Source organism: Nomascus leucogenys, chromosome 20 (assembly GCF_006542625.1).
Source record: "Nomascus leucogenys isolate Asia chromosome 20, Asia_NLE_v1, whole genome shotgun sequence".
NCBI lineage: Eukaryota > Metazoa > Chordata > Mammalia > Primates > Hylobatidae > Nomascus > Nomascus leucogenys.
The window spans coordinates 64336392-64362736 of NC_044400.1; the positions used below are offsets into that span (position 1 = coordinate 64336392).

At 39.0% G+C, this 26345-nt stretch overlaps 1 protein-coding gene across 8 annotated transcripts in view; it reads left to right on the forward strand.

The window, feature by feature from the left end:
* KCNIP4 (potassium voltage-gated channel interacting protein 4) overlaps positions 1–26345 on the forward strand; it is a 1193209-nt gene that overhangs the window by 1064455 nt on the left and 102409 nt on the right. For all 8 annotated transcript variants that reach the window (XM_003258519.4, XM_003258520.4, XM_030801363.1 and 5 more), the window contains one exon: positions 245–369. In XM_003258519.4, coding sequence (XP_003258567.1) covers positions 245–369 — 125 coding nt within the window. The remainder of the gene's footprint in view (positions 1–244; positions 370–26345) is intronic.

Below are 26345 nucleotides of genomic sequence, written 5' to 3' on the forward strand. Positions count from 1 at the left end.
AAATGCTAGAGTTGTAATACCTGCATTAATGACAAGACTATGCAAAAAAAAATCATGTACAAGTGTTTCAGCTTAATATGCTTAAACTGGGGAATGTAAAGGCCTTATTGGCATTGTGAGGGTCCTTCTTCTGTGGACAATCACAGACATTAGCAGACATGTTCTTCTGTTTTCCTGCGTTGCTATGTGTAAGCCTCGGTGAGCAGCAGCTGGTCCTAAGACTCTTTCTTGTTTTCCTCCACAGACAGCGTGGAAGATGAACTGGAGATGGCCACCGTCAGGCATCGGCCCGAGGCCCTTGAGCTTCTGGAAGCCCAGAGCAAATTTACTAAGAAAGAGCTTCAGATCCTTTACAGAGGATTTAAGAACGTAAGAACTTTCTTTTTACTTTACCTCCACACGGTTCCCAGAGGAGCATTAAGAAATGAGACAAAAAGGGGGAAAATAACCCATTCTATGAAAGCCCCATCATATGTGTATTTCATACTGATCCTTCCTAGATAGGAATATAATTAGTATCTGTGGACTTTGATTCTCTGTGGCACACCCATGCTGGTACACTGTAATTGCCCATTAAACAAAGAGAGTTTCTGAGAAAGTTTTATTCAATTCAGTTCTTGGTTGAAATATTTTCTCTTCATAAACTATAATGACATAATTTCAATAAACTTCCATTGTTTCCTTAGTTTTTAAATACAGGCTGGTGCTTGACTTGAGTCTTGAATATAGATAGAGGCCTATCAAGGGATTCCATTCCTGGAATTGGAGGATAATCGCTGTAACTTTTATAGTTTAAAAAATCATGCTGCCAATATCTGTAAACCACAGGTGTCTGTAGGTCATCACTGTACCTGGTTCTCTGCAATCCAGGTGTGCAGATGACCCTCCCTCCTGGGTGAACCATCTTCAAAAGGGAATGAGAGCCCGGAAAACCCCAGAGGGTGGGGTGAGAGAAAGTGAGTGGATCCAGGCAGTCTATGAGACAGTCTCTTACCAAACACTTTGTATGTGCTAAGGGTTAAACTAGATGCTCCAGGTTATTCAAAAGCCAGAGAAGATACACTTCTATCCTTAAGGAGCTTATGGTCTGAATAGGGAGAGAAAACTTGCTGTCATGAATCTATCTGACAGTTCATCCTTAAAGGCATCAAATGTTTATGTATCAAATAACATACACACCCCAACATATAGTTTGTTCTTATACATATGGAAACCAAAGTAGCTACGGGCGCCGCTGGAGATCCAAATTAATTTGCTTTGATCACTTTTGAAACTCCTTCCCTAAGATCCGCAGTTCCAGGGCATGTAGAAGTCTGTGATGTCCAAGGATTTCTTCCAATTCCATCCTCTTCACATCTGACCACCACAGCTGCTGCCTTTGTCCAACCTTACGCAGACCAGATAAGAATCTCTGCTTCTTCTTTGGCATCCCCAAAAACAATTTACTCAGAGAATTCATACCGGTAGTTGACACTGCAGAATATTTTTATAGGGTTTCCGCATGCGCACAGCACACAAGTTTCCACCATCTGTCTGAACGAATGGGGTCTGTCTTTCTCCCATTTCTGCTCCTCAACCCCTTATCCTTGCCCTGGGCTTTCTCAAGTTTTTCTCCTTCTATTATGTAGAGTAAATTTGTTTCTCCTCCAAAACTTGATCATCTGCAAAGACTTAGGACTTCGTGGCAACAGATGGGGCAGAGGAGATTATAATGGAGATGAGTGCTCATCACACACACAGACCACTGATTAAAGGAATCTTGATAGGTAATCTATCAAGACAATACATACAAATAAATGTGCATAAAAGGAAAAGGGCTTTGACAACTAGGAAAGAGGATGAGTAGTTATGCCTATTCTGCAACAGTTCCAGGCTTCAGACACAGTAGGCATTTGCAGTGAAACACCGGTATTGACCACTGGCAGTAGAAAAACACTGAGCAGCAAGGACAGAAAGGAAAGGAGGTGTAAAAGACCAATCTGGGCCAAAAGTCAGTGCTCAGAGGAGGTGAATCACAGAATAAAACTTCACATGTGTTCATGTGAACACCTAAATTTCTTTCCTCTAATTCAAAGAGCTAGTAATAAGTATACATTTTTTTTCTTTTTAACATTGGATTGTACGTCAGATACAGAATGGTTGTTGAACACAGGAGAACTGAATCCAATCTCTCAGCATCCCTGTATTCCTCGACTGCTGCTATGTTATTATTCCACTGCCATCCCCATAGGGTTTCTCTGTTTGGGGTCTGGCTGCCTTTCATTGCATTTGCTATAAATTGGAATCATGATTACTGCCATCATTAATCTTTGGAGCCAGCATCTCTGCAGCATGTCTAATACAAGTGGCACTTCACAATAAATTGCTAGGCTCCAAAGTCTGCATTAATTGCTTTATTTTATTTTATGTTATTTTTTGTTGCCCATATGTCCTTATCTTCTCCCTTTTCTCTCCTTCCCCCCTTTTCCCAAACTCTTTTCTTTCCCCTTTTTTAATCCTTCTGACCCCACCTCTTATTTCTTCCCTCCTCCTTCCTCTCCTTTTTTTTCCACCTCTTCTGTCTCTTCCGCTTGTGAATTATTGTCTCCTTTCAGCTCTTCCCCATCCTCTTCTTCCTCTATTTTTTTCTCTTCTCTATCTTTATTGCTTTCTCTTTCTCCCATCTCACCCTGCCCCATGAGACAAATTTCCAACAGACCTGAATATGCCAAAAGCCTATTTTATATACTTCTTTAAAAGAAAGGACTTCACAGTTTGCTCAGAAAATATTAATCGACATCTCTCATAAATCAAACACGAGTGGCCTTTTAATTTTTATTTCCCCCTAGTCAAATGTACAATTCTAATAAATGAACCCTAAGCATATCAGAAATACACTAAGCAGGTCAGCAGCACTTGGGTTTTACAGCATGGCAGCAAGCTGATGCAGCTTCCATCCGAGAAAGCAAACTAACTGCCTTGGTTCCCTGAACACCAATTACCTCAAAGCCCTTAAGATCACAAACTCATTTCCCTGAAAACAGTTGGGTTATTCATTTTTAATGAAACTTTTAAAACTCTCCATACTATGATTCAAAGGATAAACCATTCGTCAACATATTAAAATGGTCACACTTGTGTGAAAGTAGCTCAACACAGCCAGGCACCCCTGCAAGTAAATATGACCAGCATAACTCCACCATGTTTTTCCCATATGGTATCTCTGATACATCCCCTCGCATTTTCAACATAGATTGTTAATATAGATTGGAAATGAGAGGAAGGGAAGATAGTGAGAGAAAAATCTCCTCTCTCACACAGTCTTACTCACTGAGGCTCCCACACATTTTTAGGTCCCTTGCCAGATTCTGAGTCTCCAAAAGTGAGCAGCTGATAGAGATAGAATAATATAGTACACTGTCCACCTATAATGAGCCTCAGAATCACCTGAAGGGCTTGTCAAGACACAGATTCCTGGGCCCCATCTTGAAAGATTATGACTTAGTAGGGGTGGGATTGGGTCACAGAATTTGCATTATTTTTAACAAGTTCCCAGGTGATGCTGATGCTGCTGGTCCGGAGGCCACACTTCGAGAATCACTGGTTTTGTGCAGGCATCAAAAGCTTTGGTGTCACTCAGCCTCAGGCCATGTTACTCATCTGGGCAGTTCCCTCTGACTCAGGAGACCATGTGTCTTTGTCTATAAACTGGGATAATGATAACTAGATTGTACTTTTTTAAAGAAATAAATATAATAAACATAAAGTTCAATAAAAAGGAGTTATTATAGTATGGCCCCAAATGGTCAACCTCAGTTGTATGTTCCATCAAAGTGGGACAGTCATGGTTGGCCTACATACCTCCCAGGCAGTGTTTGGGTTTTGGACTACATAATTATATATTAGGAAGGATGCAGAAAATGCAAACTATTATCTACAGATCAGCAGTCTCAAACATAAATGCATGTTGCAACCATCTGGGGAGCTTTACAAATTAAAAATAATGGCTACTATGCTTGGTGATTCTGATGTAATTGCTCTGGGAAAAAGCTTCAGCATTAGGATTTATAAAGCTCTTCAAGTAATTATATTGTGCAGGCAAGATTGAGAACCATTGAACTAGATATATAACATATACAAGGTGCTTCTAGCACAAAAAGAAGTGACCTATTAGTGATGAGCTCTATCATGACAAATACCAATGACTAGGCTAGCTACATTGGAACCGCATGAAGTCTTTGGTGTGTGTACGAAGTGTGTGTGTGTGTGTTGTGTGTGCACGTATGTGTGTGTGTAGGGGTTGGAGAGAGGTAAGAGGTCTTATTTTTGAGGATTTTTATTCAGTTAACTGGGATGATGCTTAGGAATTCTTCTTTTTTTAATCTGAAGTCCTTAATTTCTTAAAAATATTTTACATTATAACAGACAGTGAACAGAAAGCCACATTTGAGAATGAATTGTCAAAAGGTCACACAAGTATCAATATACATGTTTCATAATCTTGCTTTGCTGCACTCTTTCAAAACCAGTTATAGCTTCAGTTCAATTTTAGGTGGTTGTAAATGATATAGTGGGGCATTAAGTTTTAATATAGTGAAGCCAATGCCGCTTTGGCATTTTCGGTCATTAATTAATAATAGCCTATTCTTCCCATTTTTAAGGCACAAGATGAGTTGCAAATAGTTAGACCTCTATGCTTCAGGCAGCTGGTTCCTTCTTCTATGGAATCTTTCCCTGCTTCCTTTTCTTTCTTTGCTCTGGATTATAATAGGTGAAATTATCCATTAGAATCAAATATATCATTAAGGCATCACTTTAATACCTGCTAATGTCCTTTTGACATAAAATGTTATGTTACTATCTATCTTTTATCTAAAATAGAAAGATGTTTACATTCATTTTCTATTGCCATATAACTATTTGCCAAATACTAAATGGATTTAGAAAGCATTCATTCATAATATACTGTCCCAAGGATCAGGAGTTCAGAAATGACATAGCTAAGTGCTCTGGTTGGAGTTTCTTGAGGCCACAGTTAGAATCATGATTGGGCTGCATTTCTTTCTGGATCGTGGATCCTTTTCTAAGCTCCTGTGGTTGTTGGCAGAATTCAATTCTTTGTGGTTGCACATATGAAATTCCCCTCTTGCCGGCTGTCAATGTATGGCCATGCAGCACCTAGAGGCTACTTACAGTCCATTTCCAGCTGGCCATCTTGTAGGCTCCCTTGTAATATGGTAGCTGGCTTCTTCAAAGCCAACAACGGAGGGTCTCTCTAGTCTTAGAATGGGTAGTACAGTCATGGCTGTGGCATCTCATCCCATCACCTCTGTGTTATGTGCACGTCTAATTGAAGAGACAACCTGAACAGGCTAAGTGTGAGCAACAAGGCTGTTTATTCACCCAGATGCGAGTGGGCTGAGTCCAGAAAGGGAGTCAGCAGAGGGTGGTGGGATTGGAGCTAATTTCATAGATTAGGGTAAGCAGTGGAAAGTTACAGTTAGGAGCCAGTTATTGCAGGCAGGGGAAGAAGGTTTCAAGGTACATTATCACAAGGTGGGAGGGGTCATAGAGCACATTGTCACTAGGTTGATTGATCAGTTAGGGTAGAGCATGCTGCAATGGTAGAATGTCGCAAGGTTGCCTAATCAGCTAAGACAGGTACTAGCCATTTTTCTTCTTTTGTGGTTTTCCTGTTGTCCCAGACTTTCTGGCTCCCAGAATTTCAGACTTCTGGATGTGTACATATGGGTCACAGGGGTCATGATGGCTTGACCATGGCGCAGCCTGCTCAGGGGACCTTACACTGCACATCTCAGCACTCAAAGTGAGGAGATTTAAAAAGGTGTGACTCACTGGGGGCCACATAGGGTGTATCCATCACAGTGGAGCTTGTGAGGAGGCAGCAACCCCTGCAGAGCAAAGCAGCTGAATGCGCTCTGCAGTCACATCTCAAATGCAGTTAATCCCCACCCTCCATGTTTTTGCTTGTTATCCAGACACCCTCCTTGGGCATTTTATCAAGAACAGAAGCACACTTTTTTTTTTTTTCCATTTCTGCAAGAGTTTTGATGTTGTAGCCAAAGGAACCAGCAGGACATCTTAGTTCTTGTATGGGGCTTTTCCACCCCATTCAAAGTGTTTGGGAACTTCTGCAGTAAGATCTTTAAAAACAGATGAAACAGATGGAGGGTAAAATTATAGGGATCTACATTTTTACAAAGTACATTTACATAAAAAGCACTAAGTCCGATTTATGGTGGGAAAGGAAAGAGGAGAAGTTTAGTTCCCTTAAACTTTGCATGGGAAACAGTAAGATGCAGTGATTAGGACAGAGGAATTCACTGCTAATTGCATAAGGCAATTGCTCTTTTGTCACAAGCCCTCAGGATTATTCTTGAACGCTTTCATAGACTGTGTTACCCTCAGTAAATCTCTTCATTCCTGCGGGCTTCTGTCTCTCTGTCAGCAAATTAGGGATTAAAATCTTCTCTTTCAACCATGAAGGAGGGTGGGTAATAATTGGTTTTGTTCAGTGTTTGAAAGGCTCAGATAAAAGGCCTTCCTTAAGAGCAAAGCGTTATTCATGTACTTTAGAATTAAGGTAAGAACAGAGTTAAAATGCTATTTCCTTTGCCCTAGCAGAACTGTCTGTCAGATTTCCAACAAGAAGGGCTTTCTGAAGGGAAGATTGTCTATAAGCCTAAACAGTTAACACGACTTCCCTTTTGACTTCCATAGACTGACATAGTGCAAGCACCGTCCAGGGTTCAAACCTTACCACTGCCATTTCTGAGCTTGAACAATGGCTTAGATTCTCTGGACATGAAACTATCCTTTAAAAATTTAGGATATTAATATCCATGTAGATAAGAAAATAAATGAGAAATGTTTTACTTAATATCTTTAAGAGTGCCGTCAAAAGATATCAGAGCCCTTCAGTTCTTTCCTTACTCTTCTACGTACAAAAGTAACTAAACTTCATAATGTAATTAAAAATTCATAATGACTCAGTAATGTTACCTTGAAATATGTTAAGCATTAGTTTATATTATGCATTATGCTGGTGTGAAAGAAATTGTGTTTTTTTGCCATTACTTTCAATGGCAAAAATCACAATTACTTTTGCACCAACCTAATATATTATGTGGCATTTAGATGCTTCTTGATTTATTTGTTTCTTTCAATTTTTTGTTTTGTTCTGTTTTGGTTTTTTGAGACAGAGTCTCGATCTGTCACCCAGGCTGGAATGCAGTGGCACAATCTCCGCTCACTGCAACCTCCACCTCCCGGGTTCAAGGGACTCTTCTGCCTCATCATCCTGAGTAGCTGGGATTATAGGCGTGCACTACCACACCCAGCTAATTTTTCTACTTTTGGTAGAGATGAGGTTTCACCATGTTGGCCAGGCTGGTCTCGAAATCCTGACCTCAGGTGATCTGCCTGCCTCCGCCTCCCAAAGTGCTGGGATTACAAGCATGAGCCACTATGCCCGGCCTTCTTTCAAATTTTAAACTCATAAAATGTCATGCTAAACATTTTAAATCATACAGAGGATTAGAAATTGAAATATCGAAGTGTCCTAGGTACAGTAAACTTCTCATCCCTCCTTGCTAGAGGTAACTACTGTTAGTTTTCTCCTTTATTCTCACAGGTATATTTTATGTGCATACATCTGTGTGGAGAGATTATTTTGACAAAAATGTTACCTTCATTTATGCAGTCACTTAGAAATCCAGGCTGGGCATGGTGGCTCATGCCTGAAATCCCAGCACTTTGGGAAGCCTAGGCGGGTGGATCACTTCAGGCCTGGAGTTCAAGACCAGCTTGGCCAACATGGCGAAACCCCATCTCTACTAAAAATACAAAAATTAGCCAGGCATGGTGGTGTCTACCTGAAATCCCAGCTACTTGGGAGGCTGAGGCACAAGAATCCCTTGAGCCTGGGAGGTGGAGGTTGCAGTGAGCCAAGATTGTGTCTCTGCACTCCAGCCTGGGCAACAGAGTAAGACCGTGTCTCAAAAAAAAAAAAAAAAAAAAGTAAATGCAGTTGTCTTTCTGGGCTGCTCCCTCAGAACCTCCTGTTTCCACTTAATCTCCAAGCTCAGCCAATTCTCCAGTCTTTGTATCTCTCACATCTGCCTCTGCCTTTCCCTCTCCACTGCCCTGCCTCTCACACGATGCTGTCACTGTCACCTCTCATCTGCATGTCTGCAATGGCCCAGACTCCTTGCCTACAGTCCTGTCTTCCTCTGAAGCATTCTCCACTGCAGCTGAAAAGGTCTTTCTAAAGAACAAATAGAAACCAGTCAGTTCCTACTGGTTGGAACTGGAACCACCAGTTCCAATTGCTGGCTTTTTTTTTTTTTTTTGCCATTAGAAGAGAGGCTCAATTGTCTTACATGCACATCCAACAAATATTTCTTGAACATCTACTATAAGTCAGATATTGGGTTAGATGCTGTCTATACTGCAGTGACCCAACTAGCCTATGATCAGCCAGGCCTTGACCAACCATCTTCTGCTGACTTTTCCTGTCTCACCCCTCACTCATCCCTATTTACTCTGTTCCAGCCAGAAGGAACTGCCTGCAGCTGAAGTGCACCCCTCTGAAGGGTCTTGACCTGGACTTTTTCTCCTGCGAGAAATGCTGCTTCCCACAACTCCCTTCTTCATCAGGGCAATGGCTACGTCTTCTCCACACTATACGTAGACTTCCTTTCAATATATTTTTTCATGGCTTATTCTCTGAGTGCTGAGTTCAGGCTCATCACTGTAAAAGGTATTTAGGATACACTGACAAAAACAGACAGGTAATTTTTCTTTAGAGTTTGTATTCCATTGGGGGAAGATAGTGAGAAGAGGGGCAAAAAGCAAACACATAGTTAAATAAGAAAATATCTAGTGGCAGTAGAAGGAGGATGACGTTTGTTACAAAGAAGTAGAGCAGGGAGCTTCTTTCGATGGGGTGGCTAGAGAAAGGGAAGTGGCATTGCATTGTGTCTACAATGTCAAGAAGGGCACGGTCATGGGAAGGTAGAAAAAGGACTTTCTAGGCATAAAGAGCAGACCAAAACCATGAGGCAAGAGTGAGCAAGAGTGGCTGGGACCTGGAACATCGTTTGTATTTTATTCTAAGGATAGTGGGGAACTACCAGTTTTTAAAAGTTCAGATACAAATAAAGCATTGTTTTTTTTTTTTTTTTAAGATGGCCCTGGAGGGCTACTCTAAGCAAAACGGAGTGTAAGACATCAAAGTAAACCTGGAGACCCTCTAGAAAGCTGGTCCAAGAGATTAAGACAGAAAGGAGATGTGGCTTAGACCAGGGTAGTAGCAAGTAGAGGAGAGAAATGATGGGCTTGGATATATGGTGGAGGTTGAGCTGAGTGGGTGTCATGATGGTTTGGATTAAAAGGGGAGGGAAATTGAGGAGGACTGGGGGCTATCTTGAGAGTTTTGGGGTTGAAAGAATTATCTGTGGAAAAGCTTTCTCTGATATCTCCTAAAGCAGGTTTGGAGACTCTGCTGTGTGCTCCCATCATAGTGCTTATTTTGGGTTTCCTCTCCACTTGTTGACTCCTCCCCTATTCTTTAAGCTTCCTGACAGCAGGTGCTGCACCTTCCTTACTACAAAATTCTCAGCCCTTCAGACTGTGTCTAGTATATGACAAGTAATCAATAAATATGTGTGAACAAATGAATGACCCCAAACAAAAAGATTGGAGGCCAGCCCAATAAAATTTTTATCTTCTCTCACTTTCTTCTTTTTAGTTCCTTCCACATCTACTGAGTAAAATTGAGTGCTGTTAATTTGCTTTATTGAAAAATAATCTAATAATGGGGGAGTGAAAGAGCATGGCTCCTTTAGTAAAAGAACTACACCCAGTAGTTTAACACCTTCTATTTGTTTTATCAAGTACTACTCAAAAATGTTAAGAGCAATCTCAAATGGTAACAAAGAACTTCCTTTGATTCCATTGCAAGAGTCGCCATCTGGTAGATTATTCGTGTCCTGTGTTTGCCCATCAAATATTATTCTATCAAATGAGTAATGGGATCTCTATGGCTTAAAAAATCCCTTTCACTCTTGCAACATATTTCAAAGTTGAGAAGAAGGAGATGGGGGTGTTGGTATCCAGCAAGTCACCATGTGTAGTAGACAGAGCAGGATCAATGCTGTAATACACAGCTCCAGTATCTCAGTGGTTTAAGACAACAAATGTTTGTTTCTCTTTCATTTCCTAATCCTATGTGATTCCATTGGGGACAGGATGGGGTTTCTGTTCAACTCATTTATTGAGGACACTCCTTCCATCTCGTGGTTCCACTATTGCCTATGGTGCCGGCTTCCTCCACTGGGTCATCTGCATCTGGTCCTCAGTTGAGAGCAGAAAGATGGTGTGGGGCATTTGATGGGCCTATCTTGCACTAACGGACATTCCACCCATCAGAACTCAGTCATATGGTCCAATTCGATTTCAAGACAGGCTGAGAAATACAGTCTTCCTATGTACTCAGGTAGAAAATAAAATTTTATTTTCTCCAAATGAGAGAATGACATGGAAGATAGATATGTTAGGGGTTCCCAAGATTATCTCTAGTTTTGATGATTTGCTAGGGGATGTAAAAGACCCAATATACAATCACACAGTTACGATTTATTACAACAAAAGAATGCAAAGCAAAATCTGCAAAGGGAAAAGGCACATGGGGTAATGTTTGGAGGAAACCTGAGGCAAGATTCCAAGAGTTATTTCTGAGTGAAGTCTCACAGGAAGTGCTTAATTCCCCCAGCAATGAGTCATTGGGATAGCATTTATAAAATGTTGTCTAGCAAGGAAGCCCTTAGACATTCAGTACTTAGCATGTACCCAAATTCCAGACTCCAAAAGGCAAAACAGATGTTCAACATAAACCATATTGTTTGCACAGTTTAAGCACAGTGAGCCATTTGATTCAAAGAATGGTAGACACTCTCCCAACATCCAAGGGGCTAGCCTTGCAAGCAGGCCTTTCTAAGGACAGTGATCTCACACCTGTTATGCTAACTCTTCTGTGCAAAAATGGACATATGTTGAGGTAAAATTTATAACGTAATTAGATTCCAGTTCTGGTTACCCTTGGGCAAGATACTCCCTGGGTTTCATATGTCACCTGCAAAATTGAAGAATAACATCTGATAGATGCTTTGCAAAAACAATGAATGTAAAGCAAAAAGCACAGACCCTGTCTCATGACAACACTCAAAATGTAGCTGCTATTATTGTTATTGCTATTATCATTATCACTATTAGCACCATTATTATCATTGCCAGTACTCTGAATTGTGTTGTATAATCTATAAGTTCTTTCTTAAAGTTTCTTTTCCCCACTCTCAAATTTTGATTCACATTATGTACATATATGTATATAAATTTGCTTTTTGAAAAATAACCTATCTATATATATCCAATATAGATATATACTTTGCATACAATATAGATATCTATTTGCTTTTTGAAGAATCATCTAATAATAGGGGAATCTAGTATATTCTTATATCTATATGTATAGATATATTCTTATATAGAGATAGGTATCTATAGATAGATATTTGCTTTTTGAAAACTAATCTATGTATATCTATATCTATAGATCTATATCCCTATAGATATATATGCTTTATTCAAATTGGAATATAGTTGAATTTGGGTACATGCTAAGCACTGGATGTCTAATGACTTACTTGTTAGACAACACTTCATAAGTTTTATCACAATGATAATGTTATACATATATTCACCCATACAGATTTGAGAGTCGCCTCCCAAAAAAAGTTAGAAAACACAGATTTGTTCTTAGCCCTATGAAGAGTTGTCAGAGGACAAATCTGAAAATAGTGCCTTTATTGTGGTTACTTTTATTTTGTCCCTTGAGTTCCTCAAGAAGCTAACATAATCTTTCTTATAATGATTCCCTCACTGGGATCTTGCAAAAATCAAAAGAGATAGCATAATTTTTGATGTCTTAAAGACATAACATTAAAATGTAGGTAGTTTTTAAAAACAACTTATGTAAAAGTAACCTCTAAATAATATAAAAATTAATTAAAAGTCTTTCTAAAGACTTTGAGATTTTATTGATTCATCTGCAACAATCCTATAAGAAAGCTCCCATTTTCTTTCTCTTTCAAGTCATAGTTGGTTTGGTCCAGGCTGATGTGGCAGCTCTGCTCTAGCAGGATGTCATTCAGGGACCCAGGTTCCTTCCAACACATTGTTCTGCTATCCCTTGCTACCATCTGTATCCTGTAAACTGGGTCACTGTCATGTTCAGATCCTGAGGGAAAGTGAGGTAGTCATAATACAGGGGCAAGTGACTCTTGATTTAAAGATAACATGAAGAGTCTCTACATCACTTTTATTCACATTAAGGGCTCAAACTTAGTCACAACCATCATCTAGCTACAGGGGAACCTGGGAAATGTAGTTTCTGGCTAAACATCAGTGTATAAATGTAAAGGAGAAGTTGGATTTGGGGGAACAAGCAGCAATCTGATAAAGTCAATAAAATTTTCTTCTCCTGAATTTTTCTGGTTAATATTCCTAAAAAGTTTTCTTAGATTCAGTTAATCCTTCTAAGAAATTTTTTTGTTTTAGTCTGGGAGCAGTGTGAACTGATGTACTTCAAACCCAAATATCACTTGAAGAACCAGCATTTAGAAATAATACTAAGACCCTGTCTTACCAACCCTTTGAGATTTTCTACTTCCCTTAACACTGTACTTCAGAACTGAATACATATCAAGTTCAAAAGCAGCTTCTTCCAAAGAGGCTTGTTAATAGAACTTGTTGCACATAGAACCTAGTCTTCACAGCACAGAGCCCATGCAAGGGTGGTAATAAGACTGCTATGTGGATCAATTTTAACAGCATTACTCTTCTTTATTTTTTGAGAGAATTAATTGGTTCACAAAAATATATCACTGAGGCCAGGCGTGGTGGCTCATGCCTGTATTACCAGCACTTTGAGAAGCTGAGATGGGAGGATCACCTGAGATCATGAGTTCAACACCAACCTGGCCACCATGGCAAAACCCCGTCTCTACTAAACATACAACAACAAAAAAAAATTAGCTGGGCATAGTGATGTATGCCTGTAGTCCCAGCTACTTGGGAGGCTGAGGCATGAGAATTGCTTGAACCTGGGAGGCAGAGGTTGCAGTGAGCAAGATCGTGCCACTGTACCCCAGCCTGGGTGACAGAGTGAGACTTCATCTTGAAGGAGAAAAAAAAAATGTGTGTGTGTGTGTGTGTGTGTGTGTGTATATATATATATATATATCTCATATATATCATCTATATCATATAGATGATATATATCATATATATCTATATATCATATAGATGATATATAGATATATATGATTATCATCTATAGATGATACATATCTATAGATGATATATATCATATGTATATATCATATATAGATGATATATCATCTATAGATGATATATATCATATATATATCATCTATAGATGATATATATCTATATATCATATATATCATATATATCATATCATCTATAGATGATATATATATCATCTATAGATGATAATCATATATATCATCTATATCATCTATATGATATATAGATATATATGATATATATCATCTATATGATATATATCATCTATATCATCTATATCCATATATATCATATATATATACACACCGTATATCTATATATACGGTGTGTATATATATATATGGTATATATATGTATCACTGAGAACTCAATAATTTATATATAGATATCACTGAGAACTCAATAATTTACATATAGATATCACTGAGAACTCAATAAATAATTTTTCAAGTTCAGTACATATTTTTTAAAGAGCCTGCTGTGCCACTTTAGCTGTTTTGTGGCTAAAACTAAAATTAAATTCTAGGACACCATTCATCACTGTACATTGCTGGCAGTAAACGTACTCTATAAAATCAGATCATTTTCTGCTTTTCACAATCCCCATTTAAATGTGTTCATTAATAGAAGTGTAACTGGCAATTATTCCAGTGATCCTGCAGGCATTCAAATCTTTATTAAAATAAAATATGTTGCCCAAGCTTTGGAAGTCTTTTCAATGCTATATTTGGGCTGAGTGTGCGAGACTCTAAGTCCTCTTAAATCTGTGTTGACTAATTTAATTTCAGGAAAATACAAGGGAGGAGAATGTGTCAAAAGAAAATGAGAAATAATCAGTTATTTTCTTGTCTATTCACATTTTAGTAAATTATGCTTAATATCTCATTTTCCAACTCCCATAAAATTTTAGAAGATTGGGTCAAAACTTTTCATCTCAAGTTCCCTGTGGTTGTTGTTTTCACAAACACATATTAAGCATCAAGCACCAACTACTTACTGAATGCTTAATATATCCCAAGGACTTTGCTAGTATTGGGTATATATTGATACAAAAAAGAATCGTTCTCACCTGATAGACACTAGAGTGTAGTGGAGGAAGGGGAAATTAATAAGTAAGCAAAGAATTACTTAAGGGTAAATTATGGTACATCCAATGGGAAAAAAAAAAAAAGACAGAACTCTGTGAAAGACTCCTGTGGATGCAGGAGACCTAAGGAAAGTATGATGATAAGTTTTATATGTCAACTAAGCTATACTAGGGTGCCCAGTTGTTTGGTCAAATACTAATCTGTATTTTACTGTGGAGATATTTTGTAGATGTGATTAACATCTATAATGAGTTGACTTTAAGTAAATCAGATTACCCTTTATAATGTGAGTGGGGCTCACTCAATCAGTTGAAGGCATTAAGAGCAAAACCTGAGGTTTCCCAGAGAAGCAGAAATTCTGCCTTGACTATAATGTTGAAATCCTGCCTGAGTTTCCAGCCTGCTCACCTGTCCTGCAGATTTTGGACTTGCCATTCCCCATAATCACATTAGCCAATTCTTTAAAATAAATCTACAGATAGATAGATGATTGAAAGACATAGATCCAATTATCTCTCTTCTCTGGAGGAATCTGAGTGTTGTAGCAGGCCTTTCTGAAGTTGAGGGTTTTTTAATGGCAGACCTCAGGAGAAAACCAGTAAGGAAAGAAGCAAGGAAAAAGTTATTCCTGGTTGAAGACACAGCAAGCGCAAAAGCCCTAAGGCAGGAAAGGGTTTATTGGGTTTAAGAAACTGATGGAGGTTGATGTGACCAAATCACCATGATTGAGGGAGAAGGTGATATAAGATGAGACCAGCCAGGTAGACATAGAGCAAGTGAAGCAGAGTCTTACAGGCTGGATTTGACTCATTGTGCAGTGCAAAATGATTAAAGGATTAACTAGGAGAATGACACAAGTTCATGTTTGTAAAACAAAACTCTATTTGGCAAATAATGGATTTGGTCATGGAGGAAAAATAAAGAATGGGTAAAGAAGATATTGCAGTAGACTAGCCAAGTTATGATGGTACATTGTATTAGAAATTTTAATTGTTGAGATATAAAGAAATGAAAGTATTTAATCTATATTTTATAAATAAAAATGACAGAATTTGACAAATAGGTTGAATGTGGCTAGGAGGGAAAGAGCAACAATATAGATGATTCCAAGTTTTCTGACTTAAGCAACTAGGCAGGTATTCTTACCATTTACTAAGATGCAGAAAACTGGGGGAAAAAATATTGAGTGAGGTTGGGGGTGTTAGGAATCAGTAATCAAAATTTGAATTTAGTCTTCTAAAGTTTGATAAATTCTAGTGGTTGGATATATAATTTTTTAGAGCTGAGAGCGGTGTTTGGGGCTGAAAATACATATTTAAGGATCACCAGCATATATGTAACATTTAAGGCCATGGGAATTGATGATTACTAACAATTGTAAGAAAAATAACATGCATTGAATACATAATAATGAACTAGCTCTGCCCAAAATACTTTAGGTATGATTAACCCACTTTATTCTCTTAGCAGCCCTACAAAATAGGTTTTTTAAAAATAATAATAATAATAATAATAAAAGAAATGGGCAAGGAATGGTTAAGTGACCTCCCCGAGGTCACAGCTAGCAAGTGGCAAGGCTGGGAATTGAACCAAGGTACCCTAGCACCGAAGTGCATACCTTTTTGACCACTTAGAATGACTTAAAAGAGACAAAAGGATTTAGGCCTGGTCAGAAGGAACTCTAGCATTTAGAGGATTAGTAAAGCTGGAAGAGATAGCAAAGGACACTGAAAAGAAGCAACCAGAGAGATGGAAAGAAAACCAGGAGGATGTGGTATCACATAAACCCAAAGACAATAGTCCTTCAAAAAACAGGCATTGAATGCTAAGCAGACAAGCAAGATAAGGACAGAGAGGTGACTGTATTAGCTAGGGCTCTTTGATGGTAAGCAACAGAATCTTGACCTAACAGGAGAAAAAAAGAAGTTCCTAAAAGAATCTAGGGAAGCTCAAAGAATTGAATGAAAACATCAGTACCAGGCCTTGTAAGAGAGAAGCACCTGAAAAGCTCCAGGTATTTTCTTGGGAGTAAACTAAGATGAGAGCCACAACATTCAGTAACTGACAATTATATGTCTTACAAACACTCCTCATTCTCTATGGCACAACCCTCTTGGGCTTCTTTCAATTTCATGACACGAGTTCTTCTTAGAGAAATAACCAAATTCTGGCACCTGCAGAGAAGCAGAGGAGGATTGGGAAGCCCACAAGGACCTTGCCTTTGGGTGACCTTCTCTTCTTGCCCTTATGCCGTGCTTTTCCAGCATTTCCCCAATACCTTTCCATCATGGTGCTAACAATCATCTCCTCCACTGGCTACTTTATATGTACATTTACTTTAAATCACTCATGGAGAAGAGCTTCTTGCCTCTTCTGGTCTGAGGACCTTTTCGTTCCTTCTCATGCTTCCAATGTCATCTTAAACATCATCTCCCCTAATCACAGCTCCATGTAGGTGAAATCCCTGCTGCACCCAGTTTGTTCCTTACTTAGCATTTATCATTATCTCTAATAATTGATGAATTTGTTTATTGTTTTCTGAGATGGGAGGTGAATGAGGGCAGAGTTGCTGCTGTCTGGCTTACCCACATATACCCAGTACCCTGTACTTTTCCTGGCACATAGTTGCTTCTCAATAGGCATTACCTGTCACCTGAACAAGTAAATGTGTTCAAGATACCCCACCAAGCCCTCTCTCTAATTTCACTTAGGCAGGGCCATGGGATCTCTGGGGCCTCTGTGACTACATCTGGGTTTCAGGAAATTTCTGCTGCTCCCAACTCTTACCAATAGAAACCACTTGCTCTTCTCTGGAATCTCTGGTTTGTTTAGTCCTTGTTTTGGTCCTGGTTTCAGTCCTGGTCTCTGTTCCACCTTTTCAGGTGAATTCTGTGCAGGCCTAGACTCTAAATTCCCTCTCGAGCTACCTGCTATGTATTCTTGGATCCCGAGATCTGTAGCCCTAGGCTGAGCTCTTCCCCACTTCACCACACTCCCAGTTTAGGGGTGCTTCTATGGATTTGTTTCTCTGCAAAGTCCTTTGAAACAAAAATATATAAACATTTTAAAAATGTTTCTGCCTTCAAACACTTTACAAGCTATTTATAAAATAAACACTACTAATGAAATTACTGAAGTAAAAATGAGCATGGAGTCTAAAATTCAGCCTGCAGGGCCCTTAGAAACATTTTTGAAGGACATTTATGAGTGTATTAACCGCACTGTGAGTGGGATAACAAACTAGCACCTTCAAGGAAAAAGTTAATATTGAGGCCATCTGACCAAGTCATTAACATATAAATTATTTTGCATAAAGGACCAATTTGTATGGTATCAAATACAGTGTTAGAAAAGTAGGTGGAAATAGAGTTAATAAGTAATGAGAACCACCCAGTGAGAAGGCAAAGTTGGTGAATTGGGAGGGGGCACATATGACCCATAAAGATTTTTTTAAATTATTATTATTATTATTTGAGATGGAGTCTCACTGTGTCGCCCAGGCCGGAGTGCAGTGGCACAATCTTGGCTCATTGCAACCTCCACTTCCTGGGTTTAAGTGATTCTCCTGCCTCAGCCTCCTGAGTAGCTGGGACTACAGGCATGTGCCACCACATCCAGCTGATTTTTGTATTTTTAGTAGAGACGGGGTTTCACTAAGTTGATGACAAAGATTTTAATAATTATCATTGAAAGATTATAAAGGAAAAAGAACAATGTCACCAAATGAGGTATATTATTAATATGTTAACGAAGTTTGATGTCTAGTGTGCACTGCACGTTACCATAAAATGCCTTCACATGTAATAGGTCATATCACTGCCAAAGCCACATGAAGAGAAATATTATCATTTTGTGGAAGAGGAAACAACAGGCTGCACATTTGTGAGACTGACTCAGTATCACAAGCTATTTGGTGACAGAACCTGGACCTACTCATAGTTCTGTCTCTGTGTAGAGTTTTATGTTCCCATAGCAACCTCTATTCCCCATGCAGAAAACTTTAAACAATATAATCTCCAAATAATAAAAGAAAGCATGCCTTTAAAACCACCGAACCCCAAAGGACCAGTTCACTAGAACAGATAATGTTACTCTAGAAGACTAACTTGTTGTCTTCCTTAAAATCCCTTCCTTCTGTCATTCAAAGATCCTTGGTTAGCAAAAAGAAATGTTTCAGTGAGCTAAAACATCACCTACCAACTCCTTCACGCTGAGGACCTTTTTTTTTTTAAAAAAAAAAAAAAAAAAAAAGCATTCAAATAGGTCAACAAGAAAACAAGCAAAACCACTTTTTTCTAAAGTGATTTTTCAACCATTGTAGGTAGGCCAATATTCAACCTAATTTCTATTTTCATTTTTAATATATTCCCTATTGGTCTTCAAGAAGTTCTGAAGGACACTTGCATGAGACATGCATATAATATGACCAATAAAATAGACATTATAGATTCCACAACTTTGACAAAGGATAAAATTAAATTTATCAAAAATTAGGCCAAGGGAATTGCTGTAACTTGGCACCACAGTTTGTCTTTAACTTCTCAGAAGTCAAGTGTTCAGCTTTTCTTTGCATTGGCTTTGCATAAATGGGCCAATGACACTTTCTCCTATTTTTAAATTATTTTTAGTTCCTCCCAGTGAAGTTCCTGAATACACCACTTCAACTCTAGGCAATTATCTAGTTATTTAGTCTTTCTACTTTTTGAAGTCATTATACCCTGCTTTGTCCCATAAAGAGACCATAAAATCTATTTGTTGAACTATCTAGAGAAAGGAAAAAAATAATAATAATCCAAACAGCAATTTAGTGTCTGTAATAAGAAAGTAAATAGCATAATTTCTGCAGCTGAAATCCAAGTTAGATCTTCTCATCACAAATGTGGTCCAATATGGAGCTCTTCATGAAAAAAAGTAACAAACTATTTAAAATAAGTAAATTCCAAGAAAGGATATGATTAGTCCTTTTGTGGTTTATTGTTACAGCTTGTGGTCTGTAATTATTTTAGTCGCCTGAGTTCCCATATGTTGGCCATAGTGGTTGAAAGTGGGATGGGGATAGGCAATCATATTCTTCATGGAACTATTAATAATAGCAGATTAAACCTGTTTTAAGCACCACACACAACAGAGCACTTTACTGCTCGTCAGCAGCAGAATCAAGGCACCATGTAATCTGTGCAATGAAGCAAATGCTAACAATGTTTATTTGGTTTCTTTTGGAACTCCATATAAAACCCCGTATTAGTCTCTTCATGGAAGGCAAGCCCATTACTGAATATACTTTGTATTATCATTAATAAGTGTTATTGATTTATTGGACAGGTGACATTTATTGAAAACAATGAAGGCATGCAGTTAATCACCAGATTTTTCTAATTAATTAGTTTTGTGTGTGTGTGTGACTAGAATATATTTTTTGGCTAATCATAGCACTTTCTGTTAGAGTTGGATGAACCTGGTCTTCAAGAAGTGTGGCCATGTCCTTCTCACTGTACGTTTGTACCCATGAGCCCTCTTTATATCCCTGAAGAGCCCCTGCATTGCCTCCTGATATGCATCACTAATGCCAGAGACTTGGGGAGGATGTGTGGTTCAATGCAAAGAGAATTGAAACTGAGAGCCACTTAATCCTGGATTCCAATCCCAGATCTGACACTGAGTTTTACCTTGAAAAGCCTCCCTGGACCTCAATTTCCTTATGCATAAATGGAGATATTATTATCCACTTCACAGTATTGGTGTGGGGTCTAAAATAAATGAAATGTAAACAGAGATGATTATATGTGCTAGATCCTGATGCTCAGTTGCTGAGCCCTTCCAATGGAATAGATACACAAACAAAAATGTTTCATGCTTACACGTTTCAGGTTTTATGGAAAAAGTAAATTATACAGTCAGAGCTCCCTTAAGGTATCTTTGAGATCAACCAATCCCACTCTCTTCATATTTTACAGAGGCAAATACTAAAAGTCTTGACTATATGATAGATGTTTGTCCTGAAGTCAAATAACTTACACATCTCTGCCTTCTCTGTTATTAGATCCTGTTGTCTGCCTCTCAATTCAGATTCGTTTCTACTATTCCAAACTGCCTCTGGAATTCTAAGGCATCTTGTCCATACCATATAGCAAATCGTGAATCTTCAACCAGCAATTCACACATACCTGCTGAGTTTCTGCAAAAGATGTAACTTCAATAAACACTTGGGAGATGGATAGTAAACAGACATGTGATTCTTTCTCTCAAGAAGTAAATAGGCCCTGTAACTCGATTTATCTATTTCTCTACTTTTTTTTCTATATTATTGCTATAGACTCTGGACCATCTAGTGCATGCATGTCATTTTTTGCCAGAGTAATTATAAAATACCAAAAAGTTCAGAAACTTCCCAAGGCCATATAGCTAATTAGTAGCTGAGACAGAATGATAATAGAAACTTCTGAATTCCCATCTCACAATCACAGCCTAGGATTCCCATAAGAACATGCAGAATCTAGGATTCCCATAAGAACATGCAGAAGTTATAAGAAAGACAGAGAGAGAAAAATGAATCAAAAGATCTTGGCCCTCAACAAAGGGAATTTTCAGCTCTTTTCCCAGACAGCTAGGTAAAATCAGAATTCATAGTTCTTCTTTGATGTAGCAAGCTTGCCTTGAGGTTAGCAGTTGGTATTTGTCATTTAGGTTCTATATGAAGTTTTGGATTACATGTAAAGGGATTTATAAAGTAGAGAAGCAGTCAAACATAGGGGTAATGAACAAAGACTCTGGAGGTACACTGTCCGAGTAAATATCCTGATGCTGCTACTTACTCATATAATGAGGATGCCATGATGTCATTTAGCCTATGTATCTCAGTTCCTATTCGGAGATGACTCTGACCTTTTTGTTGAAAGCATTCGGAAGCATGGATTGACATTCTGAAATGGGAAAGGAGAACTGAGGGAGGATGACATTTAGAGAGGAAGATCAGGAGCCTCATCTTGCTTGGAGAGTTAGGATGCCTCTTGGACATCCAAGGAGAATTATGGAGTAGGTAGTTGCATATATATAAATCTAGAGTTCAGAGGAGAGGTCCAGGCTGGGAAATAAACACCAACATCTATATCATACTTATCTCCGTGAGACTGGATGAGATCACCGAAAGGACAAGCCACAGATATGGTCACATTGATGTTTAAGAAATATCACTCTGACAGAGCAGAGTGAGAGGAATGAGAGTAGAGGCTATTAAATCAGCTTCAGACTTATCACAGTGGTTCAAGCTAGTGATTATCAAGGATAATAAACAATAGTAGTACCATTATATTTCTGTGTACAATCCATTTCTGGATTGTACACAGAAATATAATACCAGCTAAACTAAAAGTATATTATAGAAAAAAATCCTACAAGGACCAGGCCCCACCTCTTATTTTTGTGGCCTGAAAGGCAGAGATTAGTTTACCTCTTACAACGTGTGCTTCTGGGCCAGGTGCGGTGGCTCACGCCTGTAATCCCAACACTTTGGGAGGCTGAGGTGGGCAGATCACAAGGTCAGGAGATTGAGACCATCCTGGTTAACATGGTGAAACCTTGTCTCTACTAAAAATATGAAAAATTAGCCAGGCATGGTGGCAGGCGCCTATAGTCCCAGCTACTTGGGAGGCTGAGGCAAGAGAATGGCATGAACCCGGGTGGCAGAACTTTCAGTGAGCTGAGATCACACCATTGCACTCCAGCCTGGGTGACAGAGTGAGACTCCGTCTCAAAAAAAAGAAAAAAAAAAAAAAAAAAGAACTTGTGCTTCTGGCCCCACTGGAGAAGAAGACTGGACCCTCATCTTAAACTTAGAGAAGACACACTTCACAATGGTTAAAAGATGAACCCCTGCCTGTTCACAATGGTTTAAAGATGGACCTCTGCCAGTTTATAGTGTATCTTCTCTAATTTTATATTAATTTTGCCTTGCCCTGCCTATGCCATCACCAGCAAAAACTGATGTCTCAAATTGAAAAGCTTGAGAGAGTAACAAAAGAGGCCTTAAGGGGGGTTTCTGAATCTTTCTTTAGGGTATTTTCTCCTTTCCAGCAAGTCTGAACATTGGAAAAATGTGTTTTTCCTGTCTCTCAGTACTCTCTTATTCCAAGGGCTTATGATTCTTTAGTCCTTGCAGCCAGCATCCATATATCAAAAATATTTTACGTGTGTAGGTATGGAGGTAGGGATGTGCATTTCTGTGTGAATATAAAAATTCGACAAACAATGTGCATAAGAAAATACAGAATGAAACGGAAACTGGAACACACTCTGCTTAGAAAACCGAGAGAGTAACAGAGAATGAGTGAGCGATTCAGCTTTGGAGAAGGTGTTGGAGTTCCCATTCCATTGCAGAAGATGGGATGAAACGGACAGCTTCAATTCCACCCTTCAATGTAGATGGTCACTATTGTATCTGAGTATCAGGCTTCTGTACATGACTTAATATTATTCCCTTATCACAATATGGACCTTCTCATAGAATTAAACTGACAACATTTTACTTCCTGTAGCTTTTGTTTGTTTGTTTGTTTTAGATGGAGTCTTGCTCTGTCGCCAGGCTGGAGTGCAGTGGCACGATCTGGGGTCACTGCAACCTCCAACTCCCTGGTTCAAGTGATTCTCCTGCCTCAGCCTCCTGAGCAGCTGGGATCACAGGCACACACTGCCACACCCAGCTAATTTTTGTGTTTTTAGTAGAGACGGGGTTTCCCCATGTTGGCTAGGATGGTCTCGATCTCCTGACCTCGTGATCCACCCGCCTTGGCTTCCCAAAGTGCTGGAATTACAGGCTTGAGCCACCGTGCCTGGCCCCTATAGCTTTTTAAAGTTTTAGATTTGTGGACTTTCCAAAGGATGTACAGAATCTATTATGAAGGCATGAGGAAATTACAGTTTCCAATTCCTTCCACTTCACAAATTATATAAGGAAAATGAGAGAAAAATATCCACAGTGGTCTCCCAGCCTATATGTTATACATCACAATTGTATCAGAAGCCAGTGATATTAGCAGGTTATTTTATTACTCTAATAGAGAGTAGCACCGTCTCACTAGCTGGGGATTTTTCCTGAGTCATTTTGCATATCAAATTTAGTTCCATCAGGAGATTTATATGTGTTATTTTCTTTGGGTTTTTTTTGGAGGGGGGAGTGGGTAATTTGTTTTGTGAATGCTAAATAGAAAGGTGTAACTGCAGCATGAAATTGATACAGCTTTGCTCTATGTACTTAAATAGACTTACATGGAAGATGATTATGTGAGAAAATATAAGCTCAGAATAATGACCGATGAATCTCCACATTGCCCATCTGTCCTGTCCCTCTCTCTCATGATCTCTGTACATTGTTAGTGTTGGAGGCTGAATTCTGCATCCTCAAAATTCATATGTTGAAGTCCCAACATCCAGTACCTCAGACTGTAACCATGTTTGGAAAAATGATTTCAAAGAGGCATTTAAGTTAAATAAGGCCTTTAGGATGAGATCTAATCTGGTATGACTTGTGTCCTCATAAGAAGAGAAAGAGACACCAGGGATGTGCGTTCCCAGAGAGACAGCCATGTGAAGAGGCAACAAGAGGCCAGCCATCTGCAAGTCAAGGGGAGAGACCTCAGTGAAAAGCAGTCCCGTCCATGCCTTGCTCTTAGAACTGTGAGAAAATAAATTCCTGGTGTTTCAGCTACCCAGTCTGTGGTATTTCGCTATGGCAGTCCTAGCAAATTAATTCAGCTAGCTTAACTTTTCTCACAGCCTGGTGATCTCAGAGTAGTTGAATTTCTTATTCATGGTAGCTGGCTTCTAAGAGAGAAGAAAGGGAACTCCACTATGCTTAGAAAGCTAGGCCTGGAACTGGCATAACATTACTTCTGTTGTATTCTGTTGATCAAAGGCAGTCACAAGTCTTCCCAGCTTCAAGAGAAGGGGAAACAAATCCCACCTCTTGATGTGGGATGTGGCAGTGTGTGCTTCCAGGGGAAGAAGAAGTTGATGGTGGTCCTCTTTGAAGATCATCTATCACAGGCTTTATTCAAGAGGAAGGGGCTTCTCTTTAGCCCGTCTATTAAATAATCTGTCCTTCTCACTTTTAGAAGACCTTGTTTCCTGTCTTGGGGGAACATTGATGCCATCTAATGTTATAAGCCACAAATTTCTGCCTCTCTGCTGAAAGTTCTATCAATGATAGTATCCATTACTTCTTTTGCTCTTTTCTTCCAGGCTGTCATTACAAAAAAATTTCTTCTGGGTCAAAGTTAATTAAAGCACCTGAGTACTAGAATGTTCTTCATTCCCATACATATTCCTAGAATGTTCTTCATTCCCATACGTATTCCTAGAATGTTCTTCATTCCCATACATTTTCCTTTAGCCATCACTCTCTCTTTTTGTATTTCTTTTTTTTTTTTGAGACAGGGTCTCACTTTGTTGTCCAGACTGGAGTGCATACAGTGGCATGATCATGTCACACTGCAGCCTTGACCTCCTGGACACAAGCATCCTCCCACCTCAACCTCCTGAGTAGCTAGGACTACAGGTGTGTGACACCAAGTCTGGCTAAATTTTGAAAAAAAAATTTTTTTTAGAGATGGGGGTCTCACTATGCTGTCCAGGCTAGTCTCAAACTCCTAGGCTCAAGCAATCCTCACACCTCTGCCTCCCAAAGTGCTGGGACTACAGACGTGAGCCACAATGGCCGGAGTCTCTATGGTATCTTAAACTGCCCACTTTCTATAAGCTCCTTCCTCTCAGCCAGTAAATAGGCACATGCCTCTCCTGGTCCCAAAGTATGACCCAGGTGGACCCAGAGTTTCCCAAAGTATGCTCTACGGTAGTATTGCCATTCTCCTCTTCTCCTCAAAACTTTTGGAAAGTGAGGTCTTGCAATTTCCACATCTTTACCTAGGATTCATTTCTCAGCTCTCTGCAATATGGCTTCTACCCCTAACACTCCACTGAACCTGTTCTGAATAAGAGGGTTTTCCAAAAAAAAAAAAAAAACAAACAACAAAAAAAAAAGCCTCCTATTATAAAAACATAATGGAAGCTTTTCAGTATTTATCTCATTGGACATTTCACAACATAAAATAGATATCTTCTACTCCAAAACTACTGTCAACTCCCTTGGTTTCCATGGTGTTCTTCCTACGTCTCTAATCCAGAATTCTTTCATCTTCAAGGGTTTTATTTCTACACAAATTCTTCACGCACTTCTGTTCCTTAGGGTTCTGTTCTTGACCAATTATTCTCCACAATTTGCATTCTCCTAAGAAGAGCATACCCATGCTCATGACTCATCTCTCACCTCTGGTAATAAATCTCAGATTAGTATCTCCAGCCCACACCTCTCACTGGAGCTGTGTGTCCCATTATCTGCTAGTCATGCCTGCCTAGCTCTGGCATAGACCTTTGAAATTCAGCATTTCCAAAACTAAACGTTCTGTTCTCCATACCCCAAAGCTACATTTTCTTCCACATTCTTTGTCAGTTGGGGTTCATGATCCTCTACCCAGTTACACAGCCTAGAAACGTGGGATCGTTCTTGACTCCTTCTTTTCCCTAGTAATGCAAATTCAATCAGCCGTCAAGTTCTATGAGATTTTTCTCTACCACTTTCTCAGTTCTTTCTCTTCCTCTTAAGTCCAGTCCTACATGTCATAACTCATGCCTACATCATCTCTCTTATGAAGTAGTTAGGAATGTTCTAATTGTCTCCATACAACTATCTTCTGATCAATCTATTCCTCATCCCAACATCAGATCTTACAAAAAAAAAAAAAACAAAATTGACTAGGTCAATCCTTTATTGAAAATAATGACTTACTAACTCTATTTTCTGTCGGTAAGACCAAATGT